This window comes from Berghia stephanieae, chromosome 3, assembly GCF_034508935.2.
Source record: "Berghia stephanieae isolate SIO BIC M18660-M18661 chromosome 3, UCSD_Bste_1.3, whole genome shotgun sequence".
In the NCBI taxonomy this organism is placed as follows: Eukaryota; Metazoa; Mollusca; class Gastropoda; order Nudibranchia; family Aeolidiidae; genus Berghia; species Berghia stephanieae.
Genome location: NC_088362.1, coordinates 19,464,214 through 19,478,469, shown reverse-complemented (window position 1 = coordinate 19,478,469; position 14,256 = coordinate 19,464,214). Strand labels below are relative to the sequence as shown.

Here is a 14,256-nt window from a genome sequence, read left to right as displayed (position 1 = left end):
ATAAATAATTATGTCTGGGCATTTCTTAATGGGAATGGTTTATTTATAAACAGACACAGTATGAACAGCATCTCCCAGATTTCCCCATCTTTATCATACTCAGCCGAGATAATGAGGTCATTTTTATATATCATATCAGACGTGCCCAAAGTATGCAATAGCAAGAGAGGATTTTTGGCCTGGAACCACACACCTCTGCAGACTAAACTGTAATGGTCCCCGACAGAGCTGAGCAGGACAATGGCATTCCTTCGACAACGAGACATTCAAACCTGATGACAATATAGGGGGAAATTTTATTTTTTTAAATTCCCTTTATTTATCCCATGGTGAAATTTGTCTTTAGGGTCTATTCCAAGGGAAGACTGGAAGAACACAGGCATCAGCCACAATGCAGCGCCGTAAATTGAGCTAGAGTGAGGTGACTTGCTCAAGTCACACAGTGCAGCGGCAGGTGATCGAACTCGGTACCTTTCGGGTATGAAGCAAAGACCGTTCCACTGAGCCACACTGCCCCTAACGATGAAGAAGAAGAAGAAGATATATCATATTTCTTTTTTTTTTTTTTTTCTTGATCTGTAGCTTGTGTACATATCTTTAGAGAAAAAGTGGATTTCTTCAGAAAACTCTTATTTCTATGTCCAAGAATTTGATGACATCCGCCCGTCAACCACCCGGTGTTGCTACTGAAAAAACTTTGTGGATCAGTAAACAACTTACCCATTAGTCTCTTCCTCCTCTCTATTGATGCCTTCGCCCATTCTGGTACATTAGATTCAGGTTCTTTTGATGGTGGTGGATCTAATGGGGGTAAAAATATAAACAGGATTGAATCAAACTGAATTTGAAATAGTATCACTTCAATGGGGTACTATCAGTTAGTTAACTTGTGATTTTGACCATTCTCTAATGACTTGGCTCAAGTTAAATCATATCTAAATGCATGCTAAAACATTTATATATCGTCATTGATTTCATGTACTGTCCTTAAGCAACATTTGGTGATTCTAATGATTCATAAAATATACAAGATGTTTTATAATGTGTATGTATTTTAGAAAACTGCTAGAAACAACAAATGGTTTTGGGGTTGATCATGATGTTAGCACATACGATAGTGTGTAAAATAATTCATTACTATGCACCTGTCTATATTATATTTTGACTAAATGATAGTATGTGAAATTTGCTGGTTACGACAGTACAAGAAATCAACTATATATATATATATATATATATGAAGGCTGATTTTCCAAAACTCGTTAAGTCGGCTTTTCTACTTTTTGAGATAAATTGAAACGCAAATTTTATTTTGAGCACCAATTGGCACAATAATTTCCCTAGATTGTGTGAATTTGAAGTATATATATATGATAAAATAACAGAACGAAAGAGAAATTTTAGGGGAAATAATCCTCAATATCTCAATATGGGAAAACCACTCTTCATATATATATCTGTGCCAACCTTTGGGTGTAAGGGATTTCCGTTTATTGGCAAGTTGTTGTCTCCAGTTTGCAGGGCTGTCTGCCTCCTTGCTTTGGTCAGTTGGAGGTTTAAAGGGAACCTGTGGCTGAAATAAAATTTGATAGTTTGGGAATTTTGTATAATTTCCATAAATCCACACTAGACAACAGTTCCTATGCATGCAATCATTGGCAATAAAATAGTATTAACTTGACATTAATATATTGTAGAATTAACAATTCACATACTTTTCATGCATGAAACCATTGACATTAAAACTGTATAAAATAAACTTGATATTAATATATAGCAGGCAGAATGAAAAAATTCACTCTTCCCATGCATGCAAGTATTGATATCGACTGTATTAACTTGAGATGGATATAATACAGAAGAAAGAAAATTAAGTAAAATAGAATAATTTTTGGAATTCTGAAAAGACTAATTAACCGTAAATATAATGATGGGGTATTCAAGACGTCTAACACAGCATTATTGAAAGTTCTCCTGGAAATCTTTATTAGAAGCATGTTGAATCTAACCTAAAAATTCAAAGCCCAATTCTCAAGATCTAGGCCCGCGTCTAATATCTAATCAAGATAGTCATCTCTTTAACTCTCTGGAGTTCATATCAAAAAAAAAATTTTTTTTAATTGAGCTTTTATATAGCGCAATTTCCACTAAAAGTGTTCAAAGCACATTACAAGGGATCTCTTGACCAACAGCAACATTTAACATTTAGGACGGGACAACAATGTTAGATGTTACAATTTTTTTTCGGACAGAGACAACACTGTCAACAGCCAGGTACTCATTTTACACCTGAGTACGGTGAGAGAATGTGAGTATAGAGCCTTCTCCAAGGACTCAACTATGCATCGAGCAAGGCTCGAACCCAGGACCTTCCTATCCGAAAGCGAGTGTCATACCACTAGACCACATAGCCGCACAGATAAATGGAAAATTGAACAAATTTGTTAGATTTTCAATCATGTTGAACACGAGAGAGTAAATTAAGGCACACTTCATGACCTTCACTATATACTTCTGTTTAGTTGGGCTAATCTTTTCATTTGAAATTCCAAATCATACAGTTTCCGAAAATATTTGGCTGAGGATTGTAATAGTTATCAATCCCAAAATGACTTGATAATTATCGTTGGGAGGACACTGGGAAACATAATAAAACCCCCCAAAGAAATAGCATATCTCCAAAAAAATCATTATCCATTTTCAAAGCAACAATAGAATGCTCGTTAAATCAAACATCACGCAGGGGGAAAATATCAACTGAACAGTGTTGAACTCCAATTCAACACCGAAATAGATGAGATGCCTGTTCATAATAGGCTTTTTTTTTTCTCCGTAAATATTGCAGGTCATCCATTAGTTATAATAAAATAAAGCAATATAATTGGCAATGAACTAATCTCAAGGTCAGTAAACACACACATGCACATATACACAGATACATTCACATAAAAACAGCACAGATAAAGAGAGAGAGAGAGAGAGAGAGAGGGGGGGTGAGAGAGAGAGGGAAATAGAGACAGGGAGAGAGGGAGATGGAGAGAGAGAGAAAGAGAGAGAGGAAGGTAGAGAGATAGGAAGGGGGAGAGAGAGAGGGAGAGAGAGAGAAAGAGAGAGAGGAAGGTAGAGAGACAGAGAGTGACAGAGAGAGAGAGAGAGAGCGACAGAGAGAGAGAGAGCGACAGAGAGAGAGAGAGAGAGAAAGAGAGAGAACGAGAGAGGGGGGAGAGAAAATGAAAGAGAGAAAAAGGGGGGTGGGGTTATTTACCTTCTTGTCCACTTTACGTAGTTGTACTCCCCACATGGGTTTCTGTGGGGAGTCATTGCTCTCATTACTGTTGTTGGTACTATTATTTTTATTGAATTTCTCATTATTCATCTCCCTCAAACGATTATCCTTCTGGGGAGAGTCACTCAGCGTCACACCGTCTTTATCATCAACATCAATTTTTTTATCAACAGTCCCATTAGATTTCTCTGCCTTTTGGGACTTGATCTCTTCACCTAAAAATATATTGGAGAGAAATATTAAGGCATTTATATAACAAAATATATCCTCTAAACATATCTGGCATTGCTATGACTGAAATAAAGTGTGTCGCACATGCTGCAACACCCTTAAAAACAGCAAAAGCCTTTACAAGGAGTCCCTGCCAACAGCAAGACTTAACATGGACAAGACATGACACCCACGAGGCAATATTGCAATTATAATTGTTAAGTATTTTGACAATAAATCATACATAAAATTTTTAAAACCTGATCATGTTGCACTGGGGGTCCCGATAGCTCAGTTGGTAGAGCACTCGCTTCACACACAAAGGGACCAAGATCGATCCCAGATGCAGTCGAGATTTTTTTCTGACCTCCCAGTCCACCCAGCAGTGAATGGGTAGCTGAGTCTGTTAGATTTGGTGCAATGTACTTTGCGATAGACTAGCATCATATCCAAAGGATAACAAGCAATTTCTATTGTCCATTTCATGCATTAGAAACCGGGATAAACTCCAGCTCCATGGGCTGAATGGCTCTGAAGGACTACTTGTTGCACTGATTGCACTGGCATGGATTCCAACGGATCATTGGTAGAGCGGAGGGACTTGTTATATTCCCCAGTTGATTCCAGGAAAAGGAAAAGGAAGAAGAAGAAGAAGCTTGTTTCTAGCCCTTCTATCTCCTGAACAGTGATTTAGTCTTAGATCTGGTTGAAAGCATTTTGCCATAGACTAACATCGTGTTCAAACATTATCGAGAAATTCTTACTCTCCATTTACCACCACATATACCATGACAAACTTCCACTTATGACTCAGACGGTAACAATGTTCTGATCTACCTCAACAAAATAAAAGGGACCAATGATACTTTTTGTGAATCATACAATGACCTTTTGAGCATGTAACCCTATTCCAGAGATAAAATTCCACATCATTTCAGAATAAAATAATCTTGAATTCACATGGGATCAATCTCATTACCTTTACATGTGAAGCGAGTGCTCAACAAATTTGGCTAGCAGGACCTCCAATTGTTCAACATATTTTTCAAAAACTTCTACCCGTTTATGTGAAGGCCATTTATTCATTTTACATCTGACAGTCTAAAACCCTCTCTGTAAAGGAACATTATTTGAGCAAAGTACAAAAAACACAACGAAATGGGGCAATAGAAGATACAGCAAGAGTTAACTTCCCCTGCCAAAAAGAGGAGGAATTTAAAAGTCCACATTCAGTATTGTTTTATTTTATTTTCGTAAGTAAATTTTTAAAAAGTTTAATAACTTATTATATCATTTAACATATTGGATAACCAATCAATTTCAATACCTTTTTCTTTTTCAGATGACTCGGCAATACTGGACGTTCGACTTTTTGAAACCAATACTGTGTCATCATTATCTGTCACCGAAGATTCAGGTTTATCAGATCCTTCATTAGAAACGGATCTTTTAAAACCCATTGGGGCATATGCACTGCCAGAAATACTACTTTTACGGGGAGCAGACCTATCAGGTCCACTTGGAGACTGCACAGCTGATATTCCACTAACGCTTAGCTTTCTGGGTTTTGTGATGAAAATACTGTCATCCTGATCATTAGCTGATGAGGACGAAGTAGCATTCGTATCAGGTGTTGGACTTGATGTTCCTGTTACCTCCTTCAATTTTGTTGAAGGCTTAACACTGGTATCTCCCTCTTTTTCATCCAAAGTTTGAGCTGTATCTGATTTCGGTGTGTTTGAGGAAGGGTTTTTGTTGGCTGCCGATATTGGTTTGGTAGATGGTGAGGTGCGAGGCATTGGTTTTGGTGGGGTGTAAGGTTTGGGTCGAATGGATGACAAGATGCTGGATGGTTTCGATGCTGTCATGGTTGCTGGTGAAGAAGAAATGGGAGAGCTTTTCAATGCGGAAGACTTGTCCTCAGATGAGGATGAGGAGTTGGATGGAACAGTTTTAAGTCCTTGATCGTTTGTTTTCTTCTTGTCACTTGCTATTGTTGAGGATGATGAACTTACAGTAGAGTCTGTAGTTTGTTCTGATTTTACTATTGGAGACAATTTAGGTTTAGTACTAGGGAGGGATGGCTTTGGCTTACTGGCCACTGGTGGTGGAACTTTGGAGAGTAATGATTGTGGTTTGTTCAGTCTGTCGTCGGGTGACGAGGATTTTATCAATGATGGAAGTTTAATAGACCCAGCCATGGGCTGTCTTCGCAAGTCTGATGGTTTGATAGCGGGACCAGTTTGGGATATGCTTTGGTTTTTGGAGTCTTTGAGAATTTTTGATGGGACAGATGTAGATGATGATGATGAAGATGTTGATGATTTCAAAAGGGATCTGAAGTTGTTTTCCTCTTTCTTAGGTTCTTTTTTGGTATCAGCAGTATTACTTGTATCGTTTTTCTTGGAATCTGGTAATTTAAAAGGCTGAGAAGGAAAAAAGCGTAAAGAAAGTCACAAATTTGAAAATTTAAAAAAACTCACTTTTATCTGATGTAAAATTATCAGATTTTATAATTGAGAGAAAAATAAGAAGGAGAATGTGCTTCTGCACAGCTAATGCATTTAACACATCAAAATATTAGCTCAATACTGACGTTAACATTTTATAATTCAAACTGTGCCCTATCAAAATGGATTTATTTTCATGGTCATCTCCAAACTAAAAAAAAAAAATTTAAATGAAGTAAATTATACAAATTTGAGGAAAAATAATACACTGAACAGAAAAGCATACACATTTATCAAGGACGATGTCTGTTAATAAATTCAAAGGGACATTAATCAAATAATTTATTTCAAACAAAATTAAAAGAAACTGGTCTCAGTAAATAAAACCAGCTTTTAAACTTAAGACAACATTTGGATTACCTTCTACCTTTACATTTTTCTACAAATGATTTGATATTCATGCAATTGCTTCAAACTCTTATTGTTGAACAACCCTTTATTTGGGACGTGGATTAACCTGCCATGGTTCTAAAAAGACACGTATTTAAAAATTTGGCCAAAAAACCTGTCCTTCAAATATCGATCGATTTAAATAACCCTCATCTTGGCAAAAACTTTCAAACCTGGACTTAAAATCAATTGATATTTGAAAGATGAGTATTGTGTCCAAATTTTTAAATACTTTTCAAATAATTAAGTTTTCTGAAATGGGGCACATTTACTTAATTGTCACTTACTTTAGATTTTTTAAGACCTTCTAATAGACCTGGGATTTTGATACCCCCTGTCATCGGTGGATTGGATGGACCATGGCCGATACCTCCTGAAACTGATCTCTTCTCAGAGTCTCCCCCCTCAAACGGGTCAAGTTTCTTCTCATTGTTATCATCTTCATCATCAGAGGCTACTGGTGGCTTTGGTTCTGGAATGAGTAAAACAAAATTTTCAGAATATTATTATTGAGTGTGCCAAGAATTGAATGCAAGGGATGAGAAAAGAATATATGAAATAGTTCATATCCGTTGAACTGTGGTTATGAAATTTCTACAACAAGCAAGAAGCCTGGTGCGAGGAATGGAAAAAGAATAAACCAACAGGAGGGGAACTAATTGAAGATCCCTGTAAAAGTCTCCCAGGTCTACAGGATCAACCAAGAAAATACTGGGTAGCTGCAAATAGACTACGATCAAAACATACAAGAACAGCTGCCAACATGCACAAATGGGGCTCCAAGAATCACCAACATGCCCAAAGTGCAACCAAGCACCACAAGATGCAAACCACCTCGTACTAGATTGCACAGAGACAAAACTTGAAGGGGGATTTGAAACCATCAACAAATGTGATGATGACTTCCGAACCAGGATTGATACCTTGAACATAGAAGTGTAGCCGAAAGATACTACTACTAATAGAACACAAATGAGTTTTTCATAGACAATGAGCAATAAGATCAAGAAAGGATTATTTGGATGAGAATGATGATAGAGAGGACGATGAGAGAGATGAAGATCATCTATCAATGATCTCAAATCTTTAAAATTCCAATTTAAAAATATGATCAAATGAAGTGGAAAAAAAAAAGAAAGAAAAAAAACACCAATTCTTATTAATTAGAAAGCAAATGATTTCAGAAACTTATCATAATAACCATCCCAATGCCAATCATAAAGCTATCAAATTCAGTAGATAAAGTTTCTTTCTTCATTGTTTTGTTGAAAGCAACTGAGAAGGACGGGGTGGGAAAATGATCACTACTTACACTAAATAAATAACTATGTGAAATTGATTGTACGCTTCGATTTAATATACGAAAACAGATAAAATGGAAGTTTCAGGTTTCCCCTTTATCAACAAAACAGGATGAATGAAACACTACAGACAAATGAGATAATGTGGTAGTGGCGTTGTTAAGATGAATAAACAAAAGCATGTTTAGTGTAATATAGTGTAATATCCATTAAATGTGCTCAAAGTGCTTTACAAGGGGTTCTTAGCCAACAGCAACACTTAACATGTAGGCCAAGACATGGCAATATTATAATCTTGATCAAAACAATACTTTTACCCCAAGCAAGAAAGTACCTGTTGAATCCTGGAAAAGAGCATCATCCCCATCTGATCCAGTGCTTCGTATGGCACGCCTACTCGGCCTCTTTCTCAAGGCCAAAGAGCCCTTTTTGCTGAGGGTACGTTTGTGTTTGCTGACATCTACATTAAGATGGGACTCCTCGGGAATCTTGTTTTAAGAAATAAATAAAAATAATTGTCAAAAAATTTTAAGTCATCAAAAACAAATTTCATGATGTGCTCACATAACTTTAAAATTTATTTTTCAAATTAAAAATAGGACCATAAATTCTACAGAGTTCTAAAATCCCAAAGCCTCTGTAACTCAGATAGATGGGAACAGATTTTTTCTTCTAAATTCAAATCCCAAAATTCCTGAAATCTTTGATTCCACTTCCAAACACCTAATTAGGGATCTCTCTAATCTTTCTCCAGCTCTATTAATTTTCTACCACTTTTCTTTTACAACTAGTCTATTTCCCTACTCAAGGATAGCTTCTGAGCTCTATTTAAAAGCTATAGTCTCAAAAAGCAAACTGCACACATTCTTACATATTCATTTTTTTTTTTCCATACTCTACATCATCTTGACACAATCTCCTTGTCAACACTGCAAACACTGTAATACCTTGTTTCCTTTCTAATTTTCTTCTTAATATGTCTTTTTTTTTTCAAATGTTTGTCCAGTTATGATCTATTCTGATCAAGGAGAAACCCTGGATATCATTTTTCATGTTTACTATTATTGAAGCTTTAAATATCTTTATATTCTTTCTCTTTTAAATTAAAAATTTCATGCAGGCTATTTAATTCATGTAACAGCAGAATTCAATATATCTCGACTGTACATAGAATTAAGGACACAGAGAGACAGCAATTTTCAAATATAATGCTGTACTCATTTACTTTACATATTAAATCTCACCTCCAGTACACTGAAGTCCATGAATTCAGATTCCTTTCGAATTTCTTTTTTCAGTTCTCTCTGAAATATCAAAGTTTAAAAGGCTTGATTCAAAATCTTTTTATTCATCATGGACAATTTGAAAGATTAAAAAACACATTACATTTAATGTACATTTGCAAAACAAAACAATCATTGTAATTTTGATGCAATTCTGTTTAAAAGTTTCAAATCTATTCTGTTACTTTTCCAATCTAAAAGTCTATATGGTCTGTTCTTTGACACCTTTAAAGCATATCGGAACAGCTCTTGGTGTATATTCCACTTAAATCCTCGAAGTTTAACAGTTTAAAGTAATATTAATATTTTTTAAGGACTGTTAGAGTAAATAAATACAAACTGTATCACAACTGTCCACGTAAAAAATCCTAATTGTTAAATGCTAAATAAATGCTTATAAATGCTACATTTTGTCAAGTTATAACTTTTTTGACTGATTTCTTTTCCCCACCTCCCACATGAAAAAGACCTTCTCCTTATAAACAAATATCTATTTTTTTCTGTGCAAGGTAGTTTGCTATCAATGATCTCTCATTTTGTGGGCTGGTCTGGTAAAACGTATCAAAAATCGTTGGAAGTTATTTTATAGAAACAAGAGAAGATCATTTTCCTAGGGGAGTTTTCTTTATTCCTGATAGGGGTGTACTTCAATGCTCCATAACTCTGTTCTACATTAAGATCAATAGCCAGGATTCAAAATTTTCCAACTTATTGCTAATTTTGTTAGACCATAATTCACAATGTTTTAGTTATACAAAGTAACATTCAGAACGTAAATTAGGACCTAACTTACGCTTTTCTCATTCATTTCATTGTCTGTTTTGTCATCTGCACATTCTGTCTTAACCACATTTTCAACACTTTCACTTTCTGATCTAGTTTCTACTATAGGTCCATCGGAGTCCCCTAAGTCAAAACTGGGTGTCGTTAATGTTAGATTCACATTGCAAGCAGCAGCAACGGAATCCTCTTCTGCCTCATCCTTTTTCTTTTTCGCTTGAGATGGCTTACTGTCGTCCACTTCTGTTTCAGTTTCCAGGCCAATGCTGTTATCCCTGGATGGAGGAAGAGGGGGGATAAGTGAGTAGAGGTGATGTTCCCATCGATGTTTTAACCTATGATTTTCCACCTTAATGCTGAACACAGTTATCTCTACACTTGTCAATTATTACTGAGCGTGACTGACATGATTCAGTATTTGTTAAAATGCACATACAAGAGCAGGACTTTTCTCCCCTATTCTGGCCACTAAAAAAGTAGTCATCAATCCCATGGAGCTGAAATGTATTCCATTTCTATAGCGTGAAACATACGCTGCTCTATTGCAAAGTACTTTCCACCAGATCTAACAGACCCAGCTTCCCAATCACTACTGTTGGAAAGGGGAGGTCCCAAAAAAATTTGGACTTCACCAATGATTGCTTTCAGTTCCTTAGCATGTGAAGCGAGTAATCTACCAACTGAGTTATACAGACCCCTTCATTAACTGGATTAAGTTAAATATATGATGCACTATGTATAAAATAAGTCTTTTGAGGTAAAAATGTCCTTCCATTAATTGTTTGAATCATTTCTTAATTGTTTCCTTTTATTTTTATTTTACATTGGTTTATCATCCATAAGTCACTCCCTTATTCTCTTCTGCTTTTTATCTCTAAATTTGAGTCTCTTTCTCATCCTTACCCATCTTGCTATAAGACACCCAGTCACTTGTGTTTGTCATGGGCCATAACTTTAATTTTTGCTATTTTTCCTTAGTTATCATGAAGGTATTGAACAACGACAAAAAATAAATCTTTTAAGGTTGTGCAGTATTAATCGAGATGAGGGGGTCATGATAGCTCAGTTGGTAGAGCACATGCTTCACATGCAAAGGGACAAGTATTAATTTTAGATGCAGTAGAGATTTTTTTTTTTTTAAACCTTATCCACTCAGCAGTGATTGGGAAGCTGGACAGAAAGTATTTTGTGATAGACTAGCGTCAAATCCAAAGAGAAGAAAGCAATTGCTGTAGTCAGTTTAACACTATGGAACCCAGATTAACTCCCAACTCCACGGACCTTGTGTTCTAAAATACTCCATTACTTGAGATCAAAGAAGAGGTGGGGGTTGGTTAAAACCTGTACATAAGTGTCAAATCCAAAGAGAGAAAGCAATTGCTGTAGTCAGTTTAACACTATGGAACCCAGATTAACTCCAACTCCACAAACCTCGTGTTCTAAAATACTCCATTAATTGAGATCAAGGAAGAGGTGGGGGTTAGTTTAAACCTGCACATTATGGAAAGCTCTCATTGCTTTTGTTTGATTCTACTATAAAGTGATTTGACGATTACAAGTTTTTTAGCAAATGAAAATACTCTCACCTCTTACTGCTGACAGTGTCATCACCATTATCCTCTGTGTCAACAGCTGAGCTAGGATGACTTATTAAATCTGGCTGCTCAGTCCTCTCAGTGCTGCCGAGTTCTGCTGAGACCTGTGAGGAAGATAGGATAATGGTAAGCTGAGTTTTAAAACTGCTTAATACTATGTCAAAACAACAAAGCATTGTGCAGCAATGTGGTCTAGTGGCATGACACTTGCCTTCTGACCAGAGGGTCCTGGTTTCAAGACCTGCTCTGAGTGGTGCATAGTTGAGTCCCTAGAAAAAGCTCTTCACTCACATTCTCTCACTGTAAAATGAGTACCTGGCTGGTAACAGCGTTGTCTCTGTCTGAAAAAAAAATAATGTAGTATCGCCTAATAGGCACCATCTTATATGTTAAGTGTTGTTGTTGGCTAGGGACCTCTTTTATAACGCTTTGAGCACACTTAGTGGATACTGCGCTATATAAATGCTCAAAAAATTTTCATAAGGCCAGAGCTCAGAAAAACAGAGTCTATAAATCTAGAGTCAAACACATCTCCTAAACTTATCTATGTCAAATTATTTTACAATACATCTTAATTAGATCTCTTGTGTACATGAAACTTTTCAAATAATATTATATTAATTGATCATGGACTGTTTGTATGTTAGTCAAATGGTGACCAGGCATTCTACAACTAAGATAATGGGTTCCTTATAAGACGAATTTAACCCTCTCCTTACCATCCATTTTCAGAATTTTCCTCAAAACTTCAACCCACCCAAGATAAAAACAGACATTTCTTACTCAAACAGAAAAGCAACAAGCACATTCTATACATAACACTGTTCGATAATATGAAATGTCAAGTTTTTATAGCTATAGCAAAAAGAACTGAAACCTGGATGAGAAAAGTGACGGTTGCATCGGTTGCATCGTAACAAATGTGATGATTTTCCAATAGTTTGTTAAACCATTATAAAATGACAAAAGAATTTGAACATCATGGCTCGTTCATCGCCTCCCTTGGATTTTTATGGTTTTTGAACATTCAACATTTAAATTAAGGACAATCCAATTTAACTTCTAAAGCAAGCATTAACTGTAAAATACTAGGAATAACTACACTTTGTGCATGTGTGAAGTGGAAAAAAAAGGACAACTTTGATCAAATGGAGTTTTGTAAAACCTTCTTCATTATTGGTGAAATACCGGAGAGAAAAAATAACTCTTCTTTATTACTGATGCAATGCGGAAAGAAAGCAACTTGTGCTGATTTTGGGAATGGCTATCTAGATCGATACTATTGTTCAGGTTAATGCTATCTGAGTTGATATACAGCTTAACTCCAAAACAATACTAGATATCAAACTACAAACGACAGAGTGATAATGGAGAAGCCTCGGATGGGAACAATACAGACAATGGACGTTTCGGGTACAAACCCTTCATCAGCACAACCATTCATTTGATTATTGTTTTACAATTCTGTGCGCCTAGAGCTGTTTTGTCAACGGGATTGGGCAATACACAAATAAACTTTATTATTATTATTATTATTATTATTATTATTATTATTATTATTATTATTATTATTATTATATTATTATTATTATTATTATTATTATCATTATTATTATTATTATTATTATTATTATTATTATTATTATTATTATTATTATTATTATTATTATTATTATTATTATTATTATTATTATATTATTATTATTATATTATTATTATTATATATTATTATTATATTATTATTATTATTATTATTATTATTATTATTATTATTATATTATTATTATATTATTATTATTATTATTATTAATTAATTATTATTATTATTATTATTATTATTATTTCCTGGGTTTGTACTCGAAACGTCCATTGTCTGTACTATTCCCATCCAAAGCCTCTCCATTATCACTCATTCGTTTATATTTTCACAATCCCAGGCTTCAGGCAGACCCCTCCATACTTTTCCTAGATATCAAACTCACATTCGGCTGATCAGGGCAGGCTGATGTACCAGTATCATCCAAGGAATCTAAAATATCCGGAAAAGCCTCAAATTGGGAGTCATTTTCAACGCAGTCAGCTACTTCCTCTTGTTCTTGGTCCATTCTGGCTTCACCCCTATCATCTGCAACAGCAGCTGACGAAACAGGAAAAACTAAGCAGTCTTTTGTGTCTGGCGTCTTCAGTGGTGGTTTTACTGCAAAATTGGTCGTTGAGTCAGAAGGTAATTTGGCTACTGTCGAGTTCTGGCTGACCTGGAATTTAAAAAAGATGTTCATATACGTGTATAACCATTTCCCTGGTTTCCTCGTGTTTTATGTATTTCACAATGCTCCACTAATTTATGTGGTAAATATATGGCATTACATTAATTCCAATTTCAGATAATACAAGGCACGGTTCCTTTTATTGACTTTATGTCAACTGATACATTTGACACCTATTTTTATTCTACTGGTTGTGTTTTTGTTCTTTAAGTTTGATTTTTATTTTCCTTTTTTTTTTTTTTTTTTGTTTCTGTTTTTGTTCTGTTTTTGTTTTTTGGGGTTTTTTTTTTTGGTTGTTTTTTGGGGTTTTTTTTTATTTGGGGGGGGGGGGGGGTAGGGGTTTGTTTTTTTTTTTGTTTTTGTTTTTTTTTTTGTTTTTTTTTTTTTTTTTTGGGGGGGGGGGGGGAGCGGCGTGGTTGCAAATCAAATTTTATGCGTAGTTTAATATTTCTCTCCATTTGGCATGTCCTTAGTAGCCAAATGAACGTTTCTTTTTGTTTACATTCCAAAATCTTAATACAGAAAGGAGGTGTCAAATAATTCTCTGCTGTCGATCTGGTTATTTAGTAATGTAAATTTATGTTTTCATTGTTTTTTTTTTTGTTTTTTTTTTTGTTTTTTTTTTTTTTTTTGG

At 35.2% G+C, this 14,256-nt stretch overlaps 1 protein-coding gene across 2 annotated transcripts in view; it reads right to left on the bottom strand.

Moving 5' to 3' along the window:
* Positions 1-14,256, bottom strand: part of LOC144967299 (uncharacterized) — a 38,075-nt gene that overhangs the window by 3,684 nt on the left and 20,135 nt on the right. For both annotated transcript variants that reach the window (XM_078904357.1, XM_078904358.1), the window contains 10 exons: positions 13,338-13,610; positions 11,347-11,459; positions 9,774-10,035; positions 8,942-9,001; positions 8,032-8,185; positions 6,684-6,868; positions 4,824-5,922; positions 3,266-3,501; positions 1,468-1,573; positions 721-801 (listed from right to left, as the gene is read on the bottom strand). In XM_078904357.1, the coding sequence (XP_078760483.1) occupies positions 721-801; positions 1,468-1,573; positions 3,266-3,501; positions 4,824-5,922; positions 6,684-6,868; positions 8,032-8,185; positions 8,942-9,001; positions 9,774-10,035; positions 11,347-11,459; positions 13,338-13,610 (2,569 nt within the window). The remainder of the gene's footprint in view (positions 1-720; positions 802-1,467; positions 1,574-3,265; positions 3,502-4,823; positions 5,923-6,683; positions 6,869-8,031; positions 8,186-8,941; positions 9,002-9,773; positions 10,036-11,346; positions 11,460-13,337; positions 13,611-14,256) is intronic.